The sequence below is a fragment of the Aquila chrysaetos genome, chromosome 14, assembly GCF_900496995.4.
Source record: "Aquila chrysaetos chrysaetos chromosome 14, bAquChr1.4, whole genome shotgun sequence".
Classification (NCBI taxonomy): Eukaryota; Metazoa; Chordata; class Aves; order Accipitriformes; family Accipitridae; genus Aquila; species Aquila chrysaetos.
Genome location: NC_044017.1, coordinates 7,092,075 through 7,119,008, shown reverse-complemented (window position 1 = coordinate 7,119,008; position 26,934 = coordinate 7,092,075). Strand labels below are relative to the sequence as shown.

The window sequence follows — 26,934 nt, the reverse complement described above, 5'->3', positions numbered from 1 at the left end:
CTATGTTTCTCTTACAGTGACTTGGAAGTAGGACATAGAGACGCTAGTGAGGATCCCTCTGTTGTTACATTTTGTGTCAGTAGGGATGCAGTTATCAGGAAGGGATTTGAAAGAAAATAAAAGAAGATAAAAGAAAATCAAATAATGCTTAAATGATGGGATGAAGATGCAAATTTACTTTCTACTGTGCAGTTCCAAAAGCTGCAAGTGCGATACTCAGCAGAAATGTGGGCACAAATCCCATAAACAGGTCATTCCAGACCATAGTCATCATCCCAAGGTGCACTTGAGCATCTGTTAAATATTTTATATATGGTATTTATATTTACAAGTAGCTTTGTGAAAATCTAACAAGAGCATTTGAAAGACCATAAAAGAGGAAACGTTAACATGGAGCTATAAGGTGATCTCACATGATTTGGGCCCACATAATGCAGTGGGCATTTATGGATCCTATAAATAGATGTTGAGCTATTTATAAAGCATCCCTCTGCTTCCGTGCTACCCTGAATATATGACCAAGACATTGCGTATTGTATTGAGGAGCCTGTGGTTGATTATTAGAACCCAGCAATGTATCTGACTAGGTCCTTGCTGGGATACCTGAAAGATCTGACACGCTTCTTCACTTTAGAAGTCAAGAAAATAGTTTAAGATGTTCCCTTTCGATCTCTGTACTTGCATATGATCCACACAGACTTTGTTTCACTGTCCTGTCTAGTGTGCTCCCTCTTGTGCTTCATTCACATCATGAAATGAAACAGCAGCATAAGCAAAGTGTTATATTCTGTTGTGTCCCAAAGAACCAAAATCCTGCTTTCTACTGGGCTGGAGGGTCTTCAGCAAATAGTCTTTAAAGCAGGCTTTGCATTCCCTTGCTGATGTGATGACTGTATTTTTGTACGCATCTTGTCTCTGACAAGGTGTGACCAGCTTATTGCTAACAATCAGATTTAATGTTTCGTTTCAAAACCCAGCACTCTGTTATTTGGCCTTTTGAATTTCATGGAGAAGGACCAGGAATATGGGCAACTTGAGAAATCATGTTTTGTTTCTATGGAGATTCCTTTGCTTTTTTGCCAAATCGCCCAGGGCTTCTTATGGGATTTTACCCTTTGAACTCACTTGAAAAACGTTCAGTGCAGGAATATAATGAAGCTTATCAAGTAGACAAAGCTATCAACCTTGGAGTTGCCTGCTTTGCTATCCCTACAATTCTATTTCTCTCTCTAGTAGAATACCCTCCTTTTAGTACTAGTCTACCCAGTCCCTACCCTTTAGTCACTGCCTGTATGCAGCCCAGACCATTCGCCGGTCATGCGGGAAGGCACCTGCAAGGAATCTGCATATCCTTACTTGCTGTGTCTAAGAGACTGCCATTGTCAATACATTGATCACCTTACTATAAATTTTAAAGTGTCTTTTGCATCATGACTCCGTCCATGTTTCTTAGAGAAGGAAGGAGCTGGAACGTGTTGGGTCAATCTGTTGTCACTTGTCACCTCAAATTATTGCATAACTTAACATTGACCAAGGCTGCCAATATTATGTATGCATTTATTTCTTTCTCATCAGGGCTGGTGTGTTCTTGCTGACACTGCACAACTAAGACATCCCACAGCCCTCTGCACCACTCTGAGCTTCATGCCCCTTTTAAGTCAGTAAAACAATTCACAGGTCAGTGAACAGAGAACAAGACTTACTTGAGAGTACTTAGGAGCGATCAGGACAGTTTTGCTGCTCTCTATGTTTGAGAGAACTGATTTTCTTCTCAGGCGCTTTTCTGTTTTGCACTGTGAATCACAGATAGGCAGTCAGCAAGACTGCTCTCAGGTATGTAGTATGCATTTCAAGTTTCTTGGGTGCTGTAAGTAGGACTGACTTTGACCATTCTTCACATCGTTTTCTTATCCAGGTACTGCCGCACAACATGTCTAACTGCTCAATTCGATCATTATCTCCTGCTGCGGCAGTTCTCTTTTTCTGTCTCAACCCTTTCTCAGAGTTTTGCTTCCTGCTTATCTGGGGATTTCATTTCCAGATTATCAAGGACCTCCTCTTCTATTTCTGATTTGTACCTGGGCAATACTTAACCTACTTCTCTGCAACATTTTTTTTCCTCCCAGTGAGCACAAAGCCACTTTTGCTCGATTATGCAGAGCCCAGTCTGGCATTTTTTTCCTCACCGTTCTTTCTTAATGCCTCTTTCAACTTTGCTCTTCTTCTGACTGTTCTACAAGACACCTGCACATCATTGCTCAGTAACATCCTTCTGCTTTTCTAGTTGGAAAAAACAGTTGATTCTTCTTGCTTAACTTTAAAGATATTTGCACATGGATTAGTCATTATAGCACCACAAGAGAGAGTAATAAGCATCTATTTTAGATGTCTGGTTTTAGGTTGAAGTTAATCTGTTTTGTAAGGGAGCCTAGGTCAGATTTTGATATCTGTGTCTAGTTGAGCAAATCATACTAAGGACCTTTTCTAAAATGCTGGACTTTATGCATCTTTTTGCTCCCCAAATTACTTGAAGTAGCCAGTTTCAGGTGGTTTTCTGACCCTGTTGCTTACAGTCATGTCCTATTCTATTTTCAGCCTTGGAAAATTTAGCACATTCTCTCCTCTTACACCAAGGCCCTCTTATCTGGTGGAGGCTGTAGACTTTTCTACATAAGGCTGGAAGAAATGAGCACACTCCCTTTTAAGTGAGATGCAGTGGTTTTTTTCTCTGGGAGGAAAGCAGAGGAACTACTTTTTATTAAGAGAGTGCCTTAAAGTTTATGTTCCAGGAGAGATGGTGGGATTTGAAAAGCCTAACAGCTGTGAGATTCCTTCCTTATTTCTGTGTAACAAAAAACTTCTCATCTCCTGGGAGTGGAAGGAAGAAATTATTTCAAAGATTTTTCACCTTAGCTTTGCCCTTGAAATGCTGGGAAAATAACAGATGGAATCCATACCTCAAATTCTATTTAATGTGGGCTTACTCTAACAACAGATGAGAAAGATAAATATTTTTCCAGAAAATTTGCAGGGCAGATTTTTCAGCTCAGTAATATCTCATGGGATGTAAAACCCCATATCCTGGAGTGTTTTCTCAGTTTGCACTGTTTTCAGTCTAAGAAATTCTCGTTTTAATCATATTTATAATCAAACAGCATTTTTCCACCCAGTTTGTTTGAAATTGATTATGTCTCTGACAGGTAAAATGGGATTTAAGAAGAACATTTTAATATTTACATCTGAGCATTCAAACATTTTATTTTGTAAAAACTTAAATTGTAAAAAAAAAATTTGGTTTAAAGCATTACTCAGAAGTGATTCAAGAGTTTAAAAAAATAGCTTTACACCAAATATCCTTGTGACTGCAGATTTTCAAGTGGTTTTCTAAATTTGGATTTTCTCTATTCAGATAATGTGATAAGTAATTTTCCTAGTTTCCTAAAAATAGGAGAAGCTATTCTTTTCCTCTGTAAATAGAGGTTCTGTCTCACCCAAGTAAACATCTGAACATTTTGTCCTTGTGTTTTTTGCCCTTGACTTCTGTGGGGAAATTTTGAAATTCCACAGTTCATCTCTGCAACAATGATTTATGATTTGATGTACAACCTCCTGATGTAATCACTTAGAGACTTGCAGTCCTTATTCTCCTATAGCTAGTTTCAGAATTACATGTTATGTTAACTTAGGCAAGTCACAGATGAGAGCGATACTTATGAGCAGTGTTGAAAAATTCTGGTGCATAACTTTTAAGGTTTTGTCCATTTAAATACCTTTAAAAATTGCTTGTGTGGTTTCATTTTTTCATCTGTAAAATGGAGGAGCAATATTTGTCCACCTTCCAGAACTATACACATGCCGGAATACAACTATAGACATACTGAGCTGCCCAATTAGTATGAAAAATGCCTCAAATTTTAATAGGTGTTGAAAAGAAATCCAATTGCCATATTTCTAATGATTTCAAAATCATAGATAATGGAAAAGGACATATCAGCTGGACAAGAACAATGGCTAAATGTTCCTCTTCTTTTAGAAAAAAATAAGGTGGTTCTTCTGAGTTGCAGTGTGGTAAGTGTTTAATGCTGCACAGTTTGTATCAGATAATAAATGTGTAATTTCTTTTTTACATTACAAAACTTTTCTAGGGTTCAACTATATTGCCCTAAAATTGTTTCTAATAGTTGAATGAGCATATTGAACTATAAATTATATATTTTTGGGGAAAATATTTTTATATGAAAATATTAAAATTAAATTTACCGTGTTTTATCTCATCATATTCTCGTGATGTACTATCCTAGAATTGTCAGAATCTTGCAGCTGTTTAACTGGCTGTAGTGTTTTATTTTGGTATAATTCAAGCACAAAGTCAAAGACACTAGTACAAAGCTGTAGTACTCAAACCAGGTCTTCTACTTTTCAGTCATCTGGGATGCTATGAATTGTTAAAAAGATAGCTATTTTTATCTTTAGGAGGTTAGTATTAGACTAGACTTTTGGTTGATATAAGCAAGTATTCTCAAATTGACCTTCTACAACATACATTCCCAATTGAGTATGGCTGATGCAGTATTTCCATTTTTATATCAAATTGTGCTATAAAAGCAGTGAACTGAGATCTTAGCATCTAAGAGCCAGACTGAAACAATGAGAAGTACTTCAATAAAGCATTCAAATATCTTATGAATATTTCTACGTAGTTCTAATTAGATACACACAGACACATTTTCAGCTGAAATCTGCTGAAAAGAGCTTGCTTGATATCTAGGTTATTAAATGAAATCAGCAGTAACAGAGTGCTCATGAAAATAGTCAAAATATGGACAAGGAGAAAAATAAATCACTTGGATCCAACAGTAAGCAAATCTTGTTTGAAGAAAAGAAAGAGCAAAAGGAAGAAAAACATCATTGCCAGCTAAGCTTTATCTGCTTTCCCCGGTATTAAAAGCAAACAACAACGATAAAAATCAATAGGGAGTAATTGTAACATGTTGAGAAGATAGTGTCAAAGATATATGATTAAAAGTAGTGAGTGATTGGACTGAAGTTTAGTCTTTGTACTGAAGTTAATTAAAGATGAAAGGAAAGGAAAAAGGACCTGTACCTCTTAGGATGGGTGATCCAAAGGTTTGCGGCAATGCTGTGTACTTCATGATACATCTCGGTCTGATGCCAGTTACATCACTGTTACAATGGTTGATCAGAAATGATGCTTTAGTGTTTAGGAAAAGTTTCCTCAGTTCTAGCAGGTTGAATGCAATAATCAGCAAATCTTAATTCAAGGTTTTTCTTCTTCCCTCCCTTCTGAAATCACAAGCATGAACTTCTAATCCTTATGTCCCATTTGATTTTAGATATAATTTTGGATAGAAATACTAGAATTGTACTGTGGAATTTTTTGGACAGGAAACACTAGAATTGGACTATGGAGTTGTCCACAGATATATCAACTTTTTGGTGGAAGAATGTGGGGGGACTGATACTCTTAGCGGAGTTTGCATTTCTCTTGGAGTTGGTCGAGACATGCCAATGTATTCAAGATCAAACTCTGACCTTGCCACATACGTAAGCATTTTATTGTTATTGCCCTTGTCCTATTTGAAACTCTTGAGATAATTAGGCTATGGACAAAATTATACTTGGGAAACTTAGCTCATTTTTCCATCATTAAGTTGTAGATGGACTACACAGAGATCCAAAAAGTGACTTAAGGATGTCAGTGCCCCAGTTTCTCAGACAGTGCATCATGCCTGCGCAGGACACACAACATCAGCTTGCTGAGTGGAGAGCTGGATCGTTTAACCAACACACAAGTGCTAAAGACAGGGATTCATTTCAAAACTCTCTCCAATTATGGACCATTTACATGGGATTGCAGGAATACACCTCACCCTCTTGTATAAAGCAAAGCATATGATACCTTGTTTTGAACACCAAATGGGAAGGAAGTAGGAGTTTCCACTTTTTATCCAGCAGCCTGGTTGTTAATGCGTTCGTAACGCTTGTGAGAAATAAAATGCAATTCCCTTCTCTTTCCCAGACTATGGGTTGTCCTAGTGTAGAGGCATTTTAAAAGAGTATCTACTTCCTGGGCCAGTTGGCTAGAAATCAACTGGTTCCTCCTGGCAGCTTCCCCCCAAGGTCTTCATGCTAAGGAGTGACTCCGTGTGATTCCAAATGGGATCAGTTCCTTTGGGTGCATAGGAAATGCAGGAAGGAGTTGTGTCCCCTGTTGTGGTCTCTGGGGTTGCACTGAGTTTTGATTCCTTTTGCTCGTATTTGACAGATTTTATTATGTGCCAAGAAATGACAGGATCTGGACCTAAGTATGGCTCTATGCTGTGAGTTTAGGTACATTCAATATTACGTTGGAAGAACACCCCTACTTTCTTACCAGACAACATGTACCAGCTACTTCAGTAAGAAATCACCTATAAATACAAGTAGAGAAACTGCATGTCAGTACATTTGATCCTTCTAAAGGTGACCAGTTGTTTAATCAGTTTGTCTGATTTTTTTGTATCAGAAAAAATATTTATGTTTGTTTACCTGACAAAGCCAAGGCTTTTGATTATAAAAACAGGTCAAATACATAACAAAGCAGTCTTTGCAAATGCGGTGTTAGAAGAGAGTACAATTTCATGGCTTTTACCCAAAGAAGTTCTCTCCTCAATTATTTATATTTGCAAGTTCATCATTGCAAAATCTGTCTTCTAGATGAAATAATATTCCTCCTAGAATTTCTGAAGGGGGAAAACAAGTGTTCAGTAATGAAGCCCTTAAGAATCTTGCTTTTGGGGTTTTTTTGCATGTATGCAAAAACATACATTTAGATAAAGTTGAAGCTGTCAGGAAATGTTACAGAAAGCAGTAATGTAACATGTCCTGCAGCTACTAGGCTCAATCAAAGCTCAGAAAGGCACTTTTCTGATGTGCTGCATTCCACGTACGCTTACACTAAAATGAAGATGTCCTAGTCAGTAAGGGAGACAGCACGATATAATTAATGACTCCTCTATAGCAGTTTCCCCAGTTATGTCATTGAGTGTGATCTGATTGATTTATAATATATCATTTACATAAGGACTAGTTATTTCTAAACTTTGAAGTCTATGCAAATTTCTGTGCTGCGATTAGCATAGAGCCAATTGCAATGCAATTTAAAAGACAAAAAAGAAAAAAACCCCACCAAACCAGCTATATCCATCCACAAATGTTAGTTTACAGAAAAAATGCTGAAACTCCTGAGCTGAGGAACAGCTATCCTCAGCAAATGCAGGTTTGGAATACTTCTGAATGAAATGAATATCTGCCCTTTGACTGGTCTGCAGAAAAGTATTATTAGGTGTGAGACACGCTGAATTTTTTATTTTTTTTAAGATGGGAATGAGAAATGGGCTTTGAAAATACATTTCATAGAATTTGCCAGCAGCAAGAAGTAGCAAGCCAATTATAGGTGGTTGAAAATCAACTTTCTGTGATAATCTCTAGATTTCATGTGTTCATAGCGTTCTGAAATACTCATACTCTAAGCTGAATATTTATCATGTTTGGTTTTGTACCAAGATTTCAGAATGTTAGAGTAAAAATCGATTATTTTTTGCATGAAAGGTACTTCAGCTGTTGTTGAGAGAGGAAAAAGACCTGACTGTATTCTCTGAAAGTAAAGATGCAGAAAAAACATCTGAAGCTGAGAACTGAAACTTGGCTGCTCACCAAAGGCTAGATTCACAAAGGCACTTAACTGCTGTAACACGGCATTTAACTTTTAGCCTTCAGACTTCCAAAGTAGCCGAGTTAGTTTAATGTTTCCCCGTGCCACAAGTGGGAAGGGTTTGTCACCTACAGGTCCATCAGTACTGCTAAGTGGCAGGGGAAGAGGGAGCAAGCTTGAGAACAGGGTTTATCACGTGCTGGGGTCACCGGTTAATTGTTAGCTCTCCTCCTGGCTGTGTGTCGGACCTCTCCACCTGGCTCTCGCCGTGCGGTGCCTGGGCACTGTTTGGAGGACGGAGACCACCTCCAGAAAGCTGCATCAAGATACCGGTCTTCTTTTGGTCCCCTCTCTTCTTTCCAACGCTAGGCCAAGTGTAGTCTAAGCGCTATCAGACATAACCTCCCATCTCACTTCAAAACGTGCAACATTACATTAAGCTTCCTTTTACTCCCATCGCCTGCAGTACTCCCTTCCTATTATTCCAAACACTTTGAGCTGAAACATAACCACACAAAATAATTATTATGTATTTTAGTCACTCAGGCACCAGGTGGGACCCAGAGGAGATGTAGTGCCAAATACTATGTAGTAGTATGGGATGTGGCCAGCTTGGAGCAGAAGGTGCTAGCAGTAAGCAGTGGGAATGTAAGCCAGTCCCGGCCACTTGGCCTCAGAGACAACAACTGATCTGCGCCTGTATTTATTTCAGCAGCATAGCATCTTCTGAAACACAGGTCTGCAACATCTACCTTGGTCAGCAAGGAGCTGCTTGTGTTGGTCTTTGCCAGAGGCCGATACAGGTATGTCAGAGGCAGATATAGACATGTCAGAGGCTCCTGTAGAAACTTTCTCCATCTGCTTTCTGCTTGGAGTCACAGCTTGGCCTCTTATCTTAAAAAATATTACTACTCTCTGAACAGAAGCAGGGCACCTTCCTTTCTTATAAAATGCTGTTGATGATGCCACCATTTTGTACGGGGGTTATTAAAACATTCAGACAAGATATGAGACACCTGGGTCCTCCTCATTCTTTTTGAGTGGTAAGAATTTATCCTGACTACTTCGCAGTGGACTGTGTCTGGGAGTACTCTGGTTAAAGCTGTTCTGTAATGCGACAAGGATCCAAGATTCACTGGGCCACCGTAAATAGGTATTCTAACTGGCCTTTAGGGTCCTGTCCTAGCAGATCGGGCATATGATCTGGACCTCCGGCAGAGAAAGACATGATAGCTAGTTACCTCTCAGACTACACTTGTGATAAAATAAGGCTTGCATAAGTATTTATGGTATTTGATTTATATAAATATAATATAAAGACAGGGATTGTCTTCTCTCCTCTAGCTATGCTTTTCAGGAATGAAATTGCCAGGAAGTTTTTGTGCAAGGTCAAGATCCTATAGGTATATGTGCTGTCAGCACAAATACAAAAGTGGGCTTGGGAAGGTGTGGATGGGAGAACATGTGGATTCCGGCTGAACTTAGGCGTCAACCAAGTGCTGACAACCTTGCATCAACAAGACTTCTGGGCCTGGGAAGAAGCATAATTTTAAGCATGAAAGGAACTTTGCTGATAAAACTCTCATGTGCCCACAGATAGAAACATCTCTGGCTTTAAGCGGCAATTTCAAATTTTGAAAAGTCCATTGCTGACCATAAGTATATGTATTCTGTTTACGTCCCGCTTTTTGTGTTAATCTTTGTGTAAAAATGGGCGTGTTCTAGGTTTAGAGGTATAAAGATAAAACAGTTGGATAAGTGACTCTAAAAAGTAGTTCTGAGCAGTGGAAATAACAAAGTTCAGCTTTCCTTGTATTTGGATTTTCTGCTGTTTAATAAGGTGAAATTTCCCCCCGGTGCTTTTTTTAACCCATGGGTCATTCAAAGCATCATTCCTCCACGTGGATTCTTTGATATCTGTGAGGAACTGACCTCATGCTTCAGCCTTTTCCTCAATAAAGGCAGTAATAGAGCCTCTCTTCTCTTTTTCTCCCAGCTGTCTATTTTGAAAAAACTTGTAGGATCTTAATGTACTGAGACCTGAAGTCCTCAGTCAAATTTGATTGAAATTGGCTGATGGTTCAAAAGCTATTGGAAAAGGATGGATAAATATACCTTCACACACACCATCAGAGTGTTGTGCTAGTAAAGTGCATTTCCCTTGGAAACCAAGGCAAAAATCACTTCTGAGCGTACTCAGAAGCATCTGCTGTAACTCTTTAACAGAGCCATTTTCATGTAAAAATGTCCAGTGTAAAGAGTATGTTCTGCATAGTTCTCTAAAAATCAGTGATTTTGCATCACAAGGGGACAAAGAAATTCCAGAGAAAAAGAAAAGAAGTGCCATTTTAGTATAATCCTGATAATACAAACCACATCAGTCAGTTTAGCATGTACTGTTATAGTGCAAAGCCAGATTCATGCCTTCAGCACAAGCTACCATGAATACGGAAAAACAGTTTAATCCCTTCAAATTCATATTAGAAGCATTGCATTTATTCATAAACCAACAGAATGAGTGAAAGGAGTGCCATTGCTTTGCACCCTCCTGTCCAGGAATTTTGAAATCACTGAGGAACCTGTAGCCCTTTGTCATTGCTCTGGATTGTCACTCCAGCACGAGAAACTTAAGCTCCACTGCACCATGACAAGATGCTTTTGCAAGTAGTACCTAACGTGCACTTTTAATACAAGATAGAATTTCTGGCCTTAAAACGTACATTGTAGTAGTACATACGATTTTAAAAGCCTGAGGTGAAACAATTAAATATGGAAACGAGAGGGCGAGGGAAATAATATTTACCCAAGGAACTTCACATGGTTGTCAAATGTGACCAATTTGAGTGGTTTAAATTTAGATATGGAGGATTCAGTGGATGTCGTCCAGAAGATGATTTATCCTACCCTTCAAGAGGTGGGATAAAGAAACGACGCAAAAAGAACCTATTTCTCTCCACTGAACACGGAAGGCATATTGCTGAATAGATGCCCCCAGCATTTTGATGACTAAAACAGATAAGGTGAAGGATCATTAGAAATAACGGAGAAGCCTTATGCAAAAACCTTTCCCTAACCTCCACTCTTCCTCTCCAGGAAACCCATACCCTTCTAGTGCAAACTCTAACGCATATCACTAAAAATTTGTATCTACACACTACTTCCTTCTGTCAGCCATGCTCAGTGTTAATGACTTTGACTGGAAACCCTAAACTCATTGGGTGTCTTTCCATTGACTCTGGTGGCTGTTTTAAGTTCGATATGTGCAGCCAAGTTGTGCCATGCTGATATGTAAATTGAAATGCATTAGACTGTTGTCTACAATGCTTTTTGTCACTCGAGATGTTGCAAGCATATCAAAAAAACCCTGTCTGATCTCTTTATGAAATTATCTGAGAAGACAGAAGGATGTTTTTGTCTGAAAACAGAGTGATATCCCTTTGTCATGGTGCAGTTCTGAATAATTTTATAGAAATCATCAAGATTATCCTGGATTTACTGTGCTTTAATAAAGAGGAGAATCTGGTCCAGTGACGGTGTGACTGACAGTTCTAGCTTCAGTAGGAAGAGCGCGGGGTCTCCTCAGGAACCTCCGTGTTAGGATCAGTCAGTTACTGTCCAGCTGATTCCCTGATGTTTTTCCTTCGCTTTCCAGTAGACTTGGTGTGGGAGGGCTGGGGAGGCAAGCACTGCCATCAGTAGGGAAGTGTTGATTTTTGCATTCCTGAAAATAGCTGCTGGCTGTGCTAAATGAAGATAATTGGCAGGAATCGATTAGTCTCATAGGAGGGTGTTATTAAGGGTTGAGCTCTTTTCACAAATTGCCCCTTCTGCACTTATTGCTTGAGAGGCATAATCTCAGCGATCCCGAAATTCGCAGAACAGGAGATTGATTTCCTCCTTTTTCTTTTTCTTTCCCCCCCTTAAACTCTGCAGGTCAGTCCCACCCCAGGGTGCATCCGAGCGTTAATGAAGATGTTGTACTGCCCTTACTGCAGAGGACTTCCCACTGTGAAACCTTGCAACAACTATTGCCTCAATGTAATGAAGGGCTGCCTAGCAAATCAGGCTGATTTGGATACTGAGTGGAATCTGTTCATAGGTAAGAAGAGTTTAAATATTAGTGGAAGGAAATGCTGGTAATAGCAAACATCTGCAGAGTTTTGTGAGGTTAGAAGACGCTGTTGGTCAATATTCGCAATGAAGCAACTGCAGATGCACCTCACTTTCTAATTGACCTTCCTGGCTTGCAGTAAAAAATGACTCTTCCCCCTCCCCGAGCCAGTCACATTTCGTATTATTTCAAAAGGAATGGTATGGTGTTACGGCTTCTGAGCTGAATTATTATTACATGGTATGTGAAATGTTGAGAAGGCTTTGGTTAAGGATTTGATAACAAGCTTAACATGGCAGAAATAGTATATATTACAGCTGAAAACAAGGCTCTTGCAAGCTGAGAAGATAATAACATTGTATAACATCCAGTCAACATAAATCACAACAGCTGCTGTTCTTAATTCTGGTAGTATATAAGCAAAAAACTTAAAAAGTTACATACATGAGAAATTATTAATTCCTTGTTCTTGATTAAAATATGTTAATGTCTCCCTTTCAGTGTGCTGAATAGAAAGTACCAAACATGCAATCAAAATGTTAGAATGGAGCATAGAATATGTATTTAAGGAAAACTGCTACTACAGTTTTATTCACATAATTCTTCACTCCAGTAAACTAAGAAAAAACATGAAAGAAATCTCCTTTAAACAGCCATTCAGATATCCTGTAGCAAAAAAAAACCTCCCAGAAGAATAACATTTAACAAGAAGTAAGACCTTTGAGATGCTTTTGATGATACACAGGTTAGGATGAGGAATTAGACAAGGCTAATGATAATATAGAAAGAACAGAAATAGCTAGTTACACCAGTCACTAATGAGCACCATAGCCTAGACTGGATTTCATGAAGATAAAAGCAGCTGGAGAACATGGGATAAAGCTCTCTTTATTGCAACCAAAGAAAGGAAATGTTATTTTCTACTTTTGGAAAGACAAAATATGAGCAATCTCATTTTGCTTAATTTCAAACCGCACTGACCAATGTGACTTTGAAAATTTGACTCTGACTCATTCATGGATTTTCACTTTACTCAGCAGAGAGGTAGTGCAAGATGGATAGGGAGAAGAAAACAGGATGAAAAATGAATCAGAGTATGAAAAGTGAAAAACAACATTGAGTGTGCTATAAAAATAGCATAAGCCAAAAATGCAAACAGCAATAATAAACAAATGATACAAATAAACATGCCTTGTACTGGTTAAAGGAGCTGACATCAGCAGCGGTGCTGTATGGAGGGATATCTGTGGGATTACTGGTATGAAAGGAAGAGTCAGTTCATCATCAGAAAGCTAAGTAGGAGCTGATGGGAAAACAGTGCCAACCTGTTAAAGACATTGCATAAGCTACTTTCCCTTTGTCATTAAAGAGTAAGCAAGAGCTCAGTTGTCACTAATTCTCATCAAAGAAAATAATCTAAGCTTTTAGAAAAAAAATGTTTTAACTAAAATAAACAACAGAGGGTTTATTAAGGCAAGAACCTGTTCAAATCAAAAGCTGGAAGGTAAAATTTCAGGTCTTAAAAGAAGACTTCCTTTTCTGGTGCTTTAAATTCATTAAGAGTGCTGGGCAGGGTGAGGCATGTGTTGGAAGGTGTGGAAATGCTTACAGATTCAGACTTTCAGAGTCTTTGATGCAAAGCCCTTGTCTTCATCAGTGTCTTTCAGGTTTTGATTGTTCCTGCTCTCAGAAAAGAAAAACTGCATGAAAGGTTGTACATTATGTTAAAACATAATGCTAATTTATTAAATACTACGTAATACACTGTGTGCTTCCTTAAAGGAAAGCAGGCTGCTACGCAATTTTCCCTTCAGGTCAGTGATGACAAGGCAGTATAAAGTACAAATATATCAAGACGTATTTCCTCTTTCTTCTACCTATACAACTTCCCCTCTACAACTTGATGGGGAAGGGAATAGAGAAGGAGAGAGAGAGATTTTCCTGTGTTTGGAAAAGGTATTCTGTTTTATCCCATTTTTTGAGGGCTCTGACAGCTTTGCTGAAGATGAGGGTCCTTAGTCCTTCCTTTATGAAAGATTGAAATGCAGCAAGTCGTCTCTGTCTCTGACAGCTGTCAGAGGCTTTCTAATAACACATGCAATTCCCTTAGTACTAAACACAACAAAACTTCTACTCACTGAATTAAAACGAACGGCAGCACTTTACAGCACCGCTGAGCTATGAAAGATTGGAAATTATGCATGAGCAGTTTTTATCCCTGTTCCGATACTAGGAACCGTGCACTAGAAAAAAGGAAAAAAAAAGGTAATTTTGTGCACTAGCAGTCTCTGCGTAGGCAGGAATCCCAAATGTTAGTGCATATTCATACACAACAAGACAGTTTTGCTTAGCTCATAATCTGTATACTGCAAGGTTGTTTTGGCAAAAGTTGGTACTAGGAGAAAAATCTCAGATGTGTTTGTCAGTAACTAAGCAAATACTGTAGTTTGGACTGCATGTTCTAGTATTGTTCTGTAGTTACTGTAATTGTCCAGCAACACTCAAGATCTACAAGCGAGGAGGAGCAGAGGGAAGTAAATGGGCTCTCTGACAACAGGATGTGTTACATGTTCCACCGTAGTTTATAAATATAAAAGTCAGGACTGAAATCACATTTATATAGCACTAATAAATCTTGCATCTAACTTCAAAGCTAGGGAGAGTGGGACAGCTTCCCCTAAACATCTGGTGCTTTCCAAGACTTTATAGACTGTGAAAATTGGTAAGAGGTGAAACAGCTGCAGCAGCATGACACATGGTTTATTATATTTTTCCTGTTTGTGTCACCTTAAGGTCTGTGTCCTTTTTGTGTAATGTTGCATTATAGGCTTTTTGTATTCTGTTGCCTTCATTATTGCACAATAACAGCCAAATGTAGCACATCTCATTCTAGCAGAATTCCTCTGAAACTCAGAATTTTGCCTGAGAAAGGAAGACAGTCTTTAATAATTATAATTATAAAACTATAATGAATAAACGCTTCTTCCAGGTACCTATATAAAATATTTAAGAGGTATTTAAAAGTAAACCAGCCACACTGACTTTGAAACTGTATATTTTGACAAAGCTTGCTTCTGATGTTTTGCCTGTTAGTTACCCCTCATAATCTCCTTTGCACCAGTCTCAAGCAAAGTTAGCAAATGCAAGATAAAAAGAATGAGTAGAGAAACTCTACTGCAAAGGAAAGAGATTGCCTCAGGAGAGATGACTGATTCTGTGGAATGGGGAAAAGGAGATTTTCTCTGTCTCATGGCCCAACAGATATAGTCAAAATTATGCTTCTCTCCATGGAGCTATACCGATTAACAGCGAGAAGTATCAGGAATCCCACTCTTCATTCTGTCACAGAAACACAGAAGAGACGGAGAAAGCTATTCATTCCCATTTACAAAGATTCAAACCCCATCTATCTTAGGAAATTACATTCAATTTTAGCAATACTGTTACTCCTCTTTCTCTAGCTACCCTGTATTTCAGTCCCTGTTACTATCTTGAGGTTTTTTGACTTTCCCTAACATTAGCTTTCTCTACAATTGCTCATTTATTTCCCTTTAACTGCTCTTTTTCTCAGTCAGTCAAGGAATGAGCTCCCCTTAGCGGACACCACACCTTCCCTTGGTGCCCTCATTCAGCTTCAGAATCAACACCAGTAAAAAGATTATTTCCATGAAAGCAAGTGCATCTCATTCTGACCACTGCCTTATCCACAGGTTCAGGGTGGCACCAAAGTGTCCATAACCCATTTGGTTTTTGCAGGATTTCTTTCACAATTACCAGTGGAGTTAACTTTCTCCTGTCTTGAGACAAAAACATAGATGATACTAAATCTGAATGTCAAGCAAGGTTGTAAGCCAAATATGATAGTCCTTACTTAAATAATTCAGAACAACAGAAGAGTAAAAATCCAGGTAGTTGCTTTAATCACAGCAATGACTCTACCTGGGCTGTTTTTGTGGCCATCCGAAGTAAATCATAAATGCTTTGTTGCTGTATTTAGTGACAAAGTGTACACTAGTGTAGTGCCTGTGTAGTAATGTAGTCCGCGGATTGCTTTGCTGCAATCCATGGAGGTTTGCAACTGAATGGCTATTTATAGCAGCAGAAATTACAAGTAATATTTTTTTTCCCTGAGAATTTTTCAATGGTAAATCAGACACACCTTGACCTTACTCCCGTGTTTTAATAGGTAGGAGATTACAGAAAATACTTCAGAAGTTATGCAGTAACAGAGATGTGCAAATGACTGTGGTTCTGATGGCTCGGGATCGCATCCCTGTCTGTGGAAAGGACCCAAGGGACTCCTGCACTAGTTCATGTCCACAGCTGACCTTCTGCTCAGGCCGAGGAGCAAGTGGCTTTGCTAGCAGTGTATTCAATATTTGACAAGCTCTGTAGCGTAGCAAGGCAGATCAGCATGTGGTATGTTCACACTGTAGTTTTCAAGGCCAGCAAAGCTGGCATCCAGGCTCAGAGAGCCAGAGCCACTCTTACTGCCATCGCCCTGCTAGACTTCACCCACAGGAGAAAATCATATCTGCAAGGTTTCAGCAAAACCTTCTCCTTCAGGTCTTGAAGTTATTTCACTTACTGTCATTACAGCAGCTCTGCACTACTAATAAACTTTCTCATTACTGTGCTTTCAGAATCCCTCTTTTTTCTTCCCATCAGTGTGACTCAGAAACTTACCTTAGAAGACCTCTTGAGGTAGAGCATACCATGAAGTCTCACTTACAGCAACCCGATCATTTTAAGTAAAACTCCCCATCAAAACCTTAACTACTTACTCCTAATAAAAGCTTTAGAGTGATGAAAATATGCAATCAATTTACTGCTTACAAAAGCCCTCAGGACTGTTTTTTCTCTGTTCCGCATGCAAGCACAAGGATAAACATTTTCCTTTTAATGCTTCAAGAGACCACCTAGATTTGTCTTTTTTTAGTAGCTTATTACAGGAATAACTGTGCTTTTCAAGACTCACTTTGGTCCATGGAAAAATCTGTCTATAATTGTAACAGTAATCCTTTACAATTTTCTTGTTCCTGTGTGTACAGCCACTGTAAATAAACACAGCCATAGCTGTGTAGGCAACTGCATATTAAGTTCATGAAAATAGGGAACCTCTGAAATGTATGGAGATAACATTCAAAACAGATTGGGGTTTTAGCCCCTTCTTTCTCTGAAGCGTACAGCATCTGTCACTTCTGTTTACCCTTACACACTACAGACCAAAGGCTGGCAATCTGTTGTAACTCTCAGAAGGCAAAAGTCTTGCTCCTGCTTGATTATGGTAAGAGCTAAAACCAGGGATTTTGGCAACCTTGGTTACCTGGCACTTGAATTTCTTCCGTCTGCCACCCTCCTCCTCAATCATTATATGAAAATGTGTTGTGATATTATATGTTAGCTTCTCTTAAGGACTCTGGGAGAAAAAATAAGTTATATTGTTCCCTCCATAGAGGGGCACTGCAGAAGGTTCAGGCAGCCCTGGGGTGCCATTAGTCCAAATTCAGAGCTTCTGGTAGAAATTCATGAATTTTGGTTTGACGAGCATAGAATGAGTACTTGAATGTAAACACTAGAATTTCATAATGTGCATCTTGTGCTCATATGAAAACTGATAGCATTCATAGTTAAGGCAGCCTAAAAATCAAAACCTGTATGTAAAACCTTATTTTCAGTTAGTGTCAACTTAGCAAACATTTAATTGTTTAGGGTAAAATCATCCTTTCTTGCTTTCTTCCTCAATGAAATGCATCATGGCACATCTAGTGAAACCTCTTTGCACCCATCAGAATGAGAATGGGGAAAGTTATCCTAACCTAATGCTTTTCATCTTTTTACCCATTTTTTAGAGAAACTGTAGTGCATCCAGAGTTTGGAGAAGTAGTATTTTCTTTAAGTCTCTCGTCTGTACAGACTATAGTAGCTATTATACACCAACGTCTATTCTCTTAGTTGAAGTGGCAGGGGTTGGTGGATGGCTCTAAGGGTTGTGGAGCCCCATCCTGATTATATATAAAAAAATGGAATCTGTAGTTTAGAATTATTTTTTCCCTCTTTAGCTTATGTTTTGCAAAAGCAAGGGAAAATGAGAACTTTGTTGTGTGATACAACTGCAAATTCGGTTGCTCAGAAGTTGAGAACAACCAGATTTGTGGATGCAAATCTAATGTTGTTTATGAAAAAAACCTTTAGTGTGCTTCAGGCCCACCAGTCTCCACAATGCATAGGTAGCCTACACAAAGGAATTTGCAGTGCTATTTAAAAAACAGACTTAACATCATAAAACAATAACATCAGTTCAGGATAAAAATATGTAGTTGCACAAATAAAAAGTGAACTCACCTTGATGATACCTGATTAAAAGATTACAGAATTATCATTTTTAAACTCTCTAATAAGCTGTAGCCTCCATGATCCCATATTTTCCCCTTGTTTTCCAGAAATAGTAGAATCACTGCCTACAATTTAAATACGATACCAAGACCTGATGGCTTAGAGTATATAGGAGCACCCCTCAAATAAAGGGAACATCACCATTCAGCGAGGTCAATAATGTGTAGAAGGGAACTGTATTTGCTCTTTCCCTACTGTTTCTCTTCCCTCAGAAGTATAAAGGATACACAACCTGGGCATGTAATTCCTCAGATGGTAATGAATTCAGCCTGAGAGAAACTCTCGAACTCGTGGGACTGCCAGCAGCACGCAAATAGCACCAGCACTTGCCTGCTGCTTAAACTCTACTTACCCTGCTAAATCTTTGTGCCTCCCCCTGGGGCAACACAGGTTCTTGCAAGCAGCTCACAGCATCCATTGCCCTGTGTATTTGCTTTAGGAAGTGTCACTGAAGAAGGAGGTTCCCTTCTGTGGGACTGTGGGGATCTTCTGCTCCAGTTACTGGCTCGAGAGGGCTGGGACTCATCTGGCTTGATCTTGCTGTTCGCTGACACCATTGGCAGCTCGTTACTAGGAGGATGCATCCTCGAAGGATGCTAATGGCTTCACTCAGGGTGACTCTTGAAAACTGCAGCTCCTGCAGAGGGGCTGTGGATTTCTGAAGATTCAGATGCTTAGCTGAATGATAGCAGGAAACTTCTGGAGCTCCTGAGCTTTGGCATGACTTGTGGAAATGAAGTATGGTGATTAGCTATGCTGGTTTTGTTAAGGATAGCAAGATACTGGTGCATGTGAAATACATCACTATCATCATGTCATGTGACAGTTACAAATACAGGATCTAATTCAGCAATTCTAGAATTCTGCCTTCGCCATCCATACACAATATTCTTGAACTGTATGATTTCTGCATTTGCAGGAAAAAGCTTCTCAAAACTTGGAGTGGTATGAGAGCCACACACTCAGTGTTTTCACCAGGCACAACAGAGCCCTAAGTTGACTGCAGCATTTAGATGCTACAGCATCTTCTGAAAATAAGAAGGCTGATCAGCCTTGTCAAAAAAGTTTAAAAGATTTTATAATGAAACCATTGGACCCAAATGACGACTTTTTAGTTCCAATTTCATTCCTCATCTCCAACTCCTTCACATCATTTTACATCAAAGTGAAATGACTGGCTAGTACACATGAGCGCAGTTTGGAAGTTGCATAGAATAGCAAATTTCTCTGTGTTTACATTCAGGGGAAGTGCTGGGGAAGCTGTTTTGCCACTGCCCTTCAAAATGCTATGAATGAACACAGGGATGTTACATGAGACGTCTCTAGGAACAGGAGAATATGTTCATTGTTTATTGCTTGAATACTGTGTGAATGAAGCATTATTATTTTGTACTTTTACAAGTCCATGGCTATGCTCTCTCAAGGGACTTCTTGCTTCCAGGAGTGCTGTAGACAGTACTGCTCTTTCTGTCCTAGGTTACCATGTATATTAACACCTCAAAAGAGTTTTTTCTTCCGTGGAGGAATTGATCTCTCAATTAATTATGCTTATGTAGGGCTGAATCTCTGTTTACCTGTAGCGGCATCCCTCAGGCACTTCACTGTGCTGATCTCCCTGTTTCACAGGGCAGGGACCAGCTGGAAAATATTGTGCCTCTTAACTGGTCTGGTTTCCCTTCTGGTCTGGGGGGTTTGGGGCACCCGCTCGCTCTGGCATATGAAATAAGGGTGTGAGTGGAGCACACACCCAGACTCCAGAACTTGGCCATGCTCTTACGGTTCAGTTACCTGAAAGAGCTACTTCGATGCACTTGTTTTTTCAAGGAAATTATATTATCTCTATAAACATATCTTCAGTTACTTCATCATTTGGTTTGTTCAGTGTTGGTAAACTTCAGATGATCTGAATTTTATGTATTGCAGACAGTCCTACTCTTAAGGGAAAACGTAATGATGCAATAATTTGAATTTCGCCCAGAGGAATACTGAAGGTTATATTTCAACTTTTGTCTCTGTGTCCATTTTTCTGCATTTTATTTCTGCTTGTATTCAGCTATATTTAAGACCATATATCTGAGAAAAGTACTTTGTTGCACTGTGACACCATTTTATACTTTTAAAATATCTTGTCTTGGAATCTGCATCTGTTTTAGAAAACTGCATACATAAGAATTAGTTTTCATACACTGAAAATAGAACTTGAAATTATGTAATATTCTAAATGATCTGTTCTTTCTGATAGATTGATTTACCAACTATTTCAGATTCTCTAAGCTTCATATTAGAAACAAATGTCAGATTATGTTCTCCAATATTCAGGTAAATGTATGAGAGATGCATGTAACTCAGAGCAAATTTGTTCTACAGCAAGAAACCTCCCTACCTTACTACTATCAAAACACTTGATTATATCTGAAAATACTTTGCTGAGGTTATTATACAACATCAATAAAAGGTGATAGGTGCAAATCCCTTACTGCAATGATGTCAAAGCAAAATTGACATTGATTTGCTTTGTATTATAATTTTGAGCCATTGCCTGATGAAGGCTAATCTGTTTATGATAATGTCTTAGGTAGTACATTATCTTTAAGGTCCTATGACCTTAAAAGGAAACTGCATATATTTCTTTTTTGAAATACAGAAACAAAGTAGTATTGTCAATCAGCCAAAATTTCTCTTTACAAATAAATCCTAATGCTGTACATGAACGATACACCAAAAAAGAGATTTGGGGTTGCAAATAATCTGCCAAATTCCATTAATGAGACATTTGGGAGTTTCTTAGTATCATTTCCTTATGCTTTTTTAGTCCTTGAATTTCAAAGCAAGTTTCAATTTGATGTTTCTTGAAGAATAAAAACTCAACCCAAAACTCAGTAAAAGAATTCAGATGTGTAGACAATCTCAGTCTAAATCACTAAATTTTTCTTTACTTTTTTACTGCTTATGCAGGTCTTTTTTGAGTCGTACATAAATGACCCCATATTGCCAAAAGCTTCAAACCTTATTAGCAATATGGCAGAACCTACTCAAATATATAATTTTGTATGGATATTATATTAAGTACATATGTTCCTTAAGGTAAAGAAAATGTTCCTTTTTTTTCCTAATGAAGCCACATAGACATACAAAGGCACAGATTACACTCAGTCAACATTCTTTTTTCAGAAAGACTTTTTAAGGATAAGGTGATAGAAAAGGGTGAAGAGTGGTTGACTGAGCTATAAATTTCTCATGACTTGGCAGAGAGACTATGATAAAGATCCCTACATATACCCCATATCAGTGCCAGATTTAGTGGAGCAAAAACTTAAAACCATTAGAGAGATCAGAATTTTAGTAAAATAAAAGCTTTAGGAAATATTTCTTTCTGGTAAGGGTCCTATGGATTCCCTTCTTGCAATATGTCAACCCTCCATTTCTTCGTGTAAAGAAATTTTTTTTCAGGTGCAGCAATTCTTGGGAGGAACATAGATTTCTCCTCCTTTCTCTCTGCCTTACTAACAGAAAGTCTTACCATTTCTAGAGTCAAGAGAGCTAGTTTGGCCCAGAGTGCTATGACAGAGCTGGTATGGCTAAAATTCTTTGACCATTTTTGCAACAGTGAAATCTAAAAGTGTTCTGATGCATTTGGGAGATTCCGACATGTTTAGAAGTTAATATGAAAAACTCATCTCTTATATTTCTTATTTCTCTGTGTTACTCAGTGTCACCTGCCCTGTAATATAACATTCAAAGTCCCTTAATGTCATTTATATTGCAAGTTAACCTATGGGAGTTTAAACTCCCATGACATGTATTTTTTATTTAGCCACCAGAAGCATATACTGAACTTCCCACATCACTAGGAACTCACCTTCGTAATACCACACTTCAGTTTGCAGCAGGAGTAAAAAGCCTTTCTATCTGTCTTCTCTTGTTAACTCTTAAAACACAGGCAACTATGTAGGAAAAAATAGCAGCTTGAAAAATAAAGAATGCAGTTTTGATTCCACTGGATATTTGTTGCTGACCTCAAAAGGGAATCCAATTTTTCAACCAAGCTTTGCATCTCACTGTGACGTTATGAAATGAGATGAAGGTCAGTCTTCACTTTCAGTGTGCACGTTACAACAGCATCCTGCACTTAGCTCAACTGTAGGATGAGATGAAAACCATCGCTAAACCGAATGATGTACCGTAGTAAACGGACAGTGCCAAAAAGGCAAGAAATTTTCCTGAGTGTGAGCCAATAAAACATAGAGCACTCACAAGTTGCTAACTTGAATTTCATAGATAAATCATACAGAAAGTCCTCCAGTAGATTTTAGTTCTAATAAAACATGTAGGATCATACCCACTGGCATTTAGTTATACTTCAGCATCCTTATTTTAATACATTGGTTAAAGGAAGCCAATAAACAGGATATAGACTGTGTCTGCTGTAGGAACATAAGAGTGACAGTTCTGGCACACATAGCTACAGTTTGTGATTTGTGTTTCATTTATACACTCAAAAGAAGGGGTTTATGTATTTCTTATGACAAACTAAAAGTGAATCCATGAATATTTTGTTAGTTGAAACTTTGCTGATACCTGCAGTGCTGGAAACATACTCTAAATCAGGTTCTCCTCTTTGTGCTGCACTTACTCTTTGGTTAGCTTTTGATACCAATCAGAAAATGAAATGGTTGTGTTTCCTTTTTACTTTATCTTGGGAGATTTTCTGCCAGGAAAACCTTTCCGTGGGATGTATGAAAGATAGTTGCTCCAAGCTACACTGATGGCTAAAAACATATTTTAATAATACGGAAATCCTCTATTCCAGATATTAATGACTGACATTCTCATTTTAGCACGATGACTGCACTCAGGTAAATCACTTTTAAATTATTAGACAGTTTTGAGTCCTTTCATAATATTTAGTTTTACTGTCTTCTCCATATACAGTTAACATATTCTTACAGTATCTTTCAATCTTTTATTGATATAAGTGTATATTATATTTGGTTTGTTCAAATGCAGCTGCCAGAAAAATACATATAAAACCTAGTTGTCTGATTACTGTGTGTTTTGAAAAGTTGATATATAAATTAATATTAAAAAAATTACAAGAAAGCAAGACTATGATAAAGATATGTTAGCACCTTTTTAAGAAGCCTCTGACATTTCAGTTGTGATCAAACTTTTCTATAAAAGCTTAATAAATTCCTCAGGTTGAAATCAGGAGGGACAGCACAGTGGAACTTTAGTTGATGCAAATAATTTAGTAGTGGAAATATGGCAGTGAATAGTACATGAGGATCTAATTCCACTGATGTTGAATGTAACTCTAAAATAATTCCAAATTTAATTCATTTTGTCAAGTTATTTGTTAACTGACAGATGAGGAAAGCGAATAATTATTTTTCTTTCCATGAAGGCACCTTCAAGCTCCCCAGCCCTCATTCAGTTCAGGAAGATAAAAGTCTCTTGATTCTAAAGTTTGGGGAGCTTTCCCTCCCCTTACAAAAAGGGTTTTGATAGTTTGCTTATCTAATTACATAGTCCATGAAGTCAAAAGCAGAGCTGCTGCACAAAGTCCAATGGGTAGGGTAGGGGTAGTCTTGTATAAAATTTCAATTTGGATTCACATTTGTTCGAAATCTGGCAATATGAAACCCAATCATAAGGCCAGATAGAGTTTACGTGAAGATACTTCTGTTCCAATCTGCCTTGTTGGTGTTGTTCAGGCTGAACCGGCTACAAGGCGCAACCTCTAGGCAGCTACTCTTTACAGGGAAAGAAACCATCAAGTGGACATAACTTGCACGTTCTGAAGAATAAACAGTCTCAGAGCAAAACAACAAATAGCTTTTTCCAAAGTACATGACACTGAATTATAATTTTCATTTCCTCCTTGTTTTACACTCATCTCATTTGACCCAAAAGGCTATATAGGTGCAAACTGCATGAAGTCTTGTGACTTTATAGTACTCCATAAGTGACAAGAATGCAGCCCTTTTCAGCTCATGCCAGTGAATGTAGTTTTGTTGTTGTTTGTGGGGTTTTTCCCAGTTGTGCTCACCTCTTAGATTTGCAGTGTTCCATATAAATATGCAAAGCGTGTTGCACGCAGGAGTGTTGTACTATAGCTTAATCAGTGCCATAGGAAATGTGGTTGTAGGGGTGAACTTCTGAAACAAGTGTTTAAACTGAAGACACTGCGTTCGCTATGGATTAAAATAATAAACACTTATGAAGAACAATAATCTCTCTTTTAATTTTTAACTTGGTCACAAAATCTATGTGTTATCCCAAGTCTTTTTTGTTCAAATTTTTGAATGCTTGTCCATAAACCTACATGAAGTTTGAGATCTGGGAATACCATACAAAGTAAATAGTTCTGCCTAAAATCAGTCTTCCTTTATCTCAGGTGATATTTTAGTATTCCAGCTTAGTTTATTTGCAGATGTTACCATAACGTCTTTTTCTGGGAAAATCTGCCTCTCAATATATCCTACACATAGTACTACATGCTAAGCTGTTGTAAGAGAGATGAAAGACACTCAGATCTCTGATTTACTGTGTTTCAGGAGAGGATTTTTTGAGGAGAGGAGGGTAGATTTTCTGAAATTTTTCCCTCCAGTTCAGAGTAGAGCTCAGGGTATACTGCAAGACCATCAGGCATAAAAGTATTTTTCCAAGCATTGAAGATCCCTAATGTGAACATGAAAAAAAAAATCGTTTCCTGTAGACCGAATTGCTTTTCAATACTTATACTCTTTAAAATAAAAAGTAAAGATGGTATTGAATTAGTAGTTACTGGATGTGCCCTCTCTGCTTTTCATTACTTTTTTACTGAAATTCTATTGAAATTAATGGAATAAATAGCTATTATATTGCCATAGAACTCCTTGCAGAAGACTTAGAATTCAAGGCAAATGAGTTAGTTATGAAATACCATTATTTTCAATGGAAACTGGGCAGCTATTGAATTTCCTTCATTTCAGTCTGAATTCCATAGCTATTCATCTATAAAGAGTTGTGGTTACCTATCAGATTCCTTTAATTGAAGTAGATACAGATAAGACAGAAAATTCCTTTTGTTTGACTTCCATTTGATTAGTGGATATTTTGCTGGACCATAAAAAACAAGCTCACCAAATCCAAACTATCGTAGGTGACCTCATTAGAGACAAAATTGGAGGTTAGGTAATGTATGTGATTGGAGAAGTTAAGTAGTGTATGTGAAAGGTAAGAGAAAAGATGCAGAATTGTGCTATTCCATGTTATATACATGGAAGCATTTTATTTATTTTTCTTATTTAGCGAATGAAAGGGTAGGGGAGCCGAGTGAGTTCCCACGAGTATGTTACGAGACTTTTTAATAAACAAAATTTAAGAATATTGAAATGTTCTTACATTAAAAAGCCATATTTAAGCAGAGGCAACAAGCTGCTGCTGGAAGAATAGCAGCTGTAGTTTGTTTATTTGGGGGAAATGGAGCAAATGCCTTCATAGGCTTTAGAGAAGTGCCAAGAGTATAAATGGGCACTATATCAACCAAAACATCTTTTTACAATACTACTATTTGAAAGAAATAATGATTCAACACTCTGCAAATGTATGTGTCACCTTTCAGTGAATTAAAGAAACATAGATAAAAAACAGGCCTTTAGGAATCACATTTTTTTCTTTACTTGGCCATAGGCCAGTGGAACAAGTTTCTTCCTGTTTTCCTAATGTGTAAACTAGAAAATTTTCACAGCATTCATGGAGTCACGTGGATGATCAGTAACCCAGATGCAGCACCTGGATTACACAAACTGTCTTCTAATTATTGCAGTAAATTGTGGGGTGGATTGCTGTCATTTGGGGCACCTAGGAACACCATGATGACCTACACATCCTTTCCCACTATTTGAACAATTAAGCCCAAGTATCATCATTAAATGGAAGATTGTCTGCCTAGTGAGAGCGGCACCTTTTTTTATCAATGCATGTCTATTCCCACAACAGCTTGCTGGAGTGGGGGAGTTTGTATGGGTTGGAAATTCAGGTCACACCAAAAAAGCGTTATTACTAAATGAGCAGTAAAACACAGATATCGATAAGCTGCTGTGCCACATGTTTTTACTGCAGTTAAGGTGCAACCTGAACTTTATTTAGTTTAGGTACTAGCATCTGGTTTACATACTAATTACAAAATAAAATAGCAGCACAGAATTGAGCCTAGGCTTGCTGTCTGTATTTCCCAGAGCTCCGAACTGAGTCTTGTAACCTGTATTGAGCTTGGTGATGGTCCAGCCGTGTCTACTGGTACCTGTGAAGCTAGAGTGGATATCCCCAAGTAGCACACTCTTACTACTACATAAAGTGAAGGAAGGGGTTAATTGCCTTTTTTTAGGGAAAGAAATGCACAGGCAAGAAGAGATGTTGAATAACAATCTTAATCTGTTTGATTTCCAATATGTACAATTCCTGCAGGTATAAACCTGAAAAGAGATTAATTATCACAGTTTAGGGCTTATGTACTCATAAACTGCTACTAAGGCATCTCAAAATTCCCAGAATGATTCAGACTCTGTCTCTACATCACTGACTTCAATCTGAAAAGGCTTATTCAATTCCCAGTTTTTAAGGTCATAATTTTTAGATTTCACTGTACATTCGGATAAGTTATCGTGACTATCTGAAATTTCACATAAATGTGGAGAATTGTGCCTTTAGGAAGCTCTAACCTCAGACA

The 26,934-nt window shown here is 38.1% G+C and overlaps 1 protein-coding gene across 1 annotated transcript in view; it reads left to right on the top strand.

Moving 5' to 3' along the window:
- Positions 1-26,934, top strand: part of GPC6 (glypican 6) — a 777,565-nt gene that overhangs the window by 555,950 nt on the left and 194,681 nt on the right. The window contains 1 exon segment of the mRNA XM_041128712.1: positions 11,648-11,813. Coding sequence (XP_040984646.1) covers positions 11,648-11,813 — 166 coding nt within the window.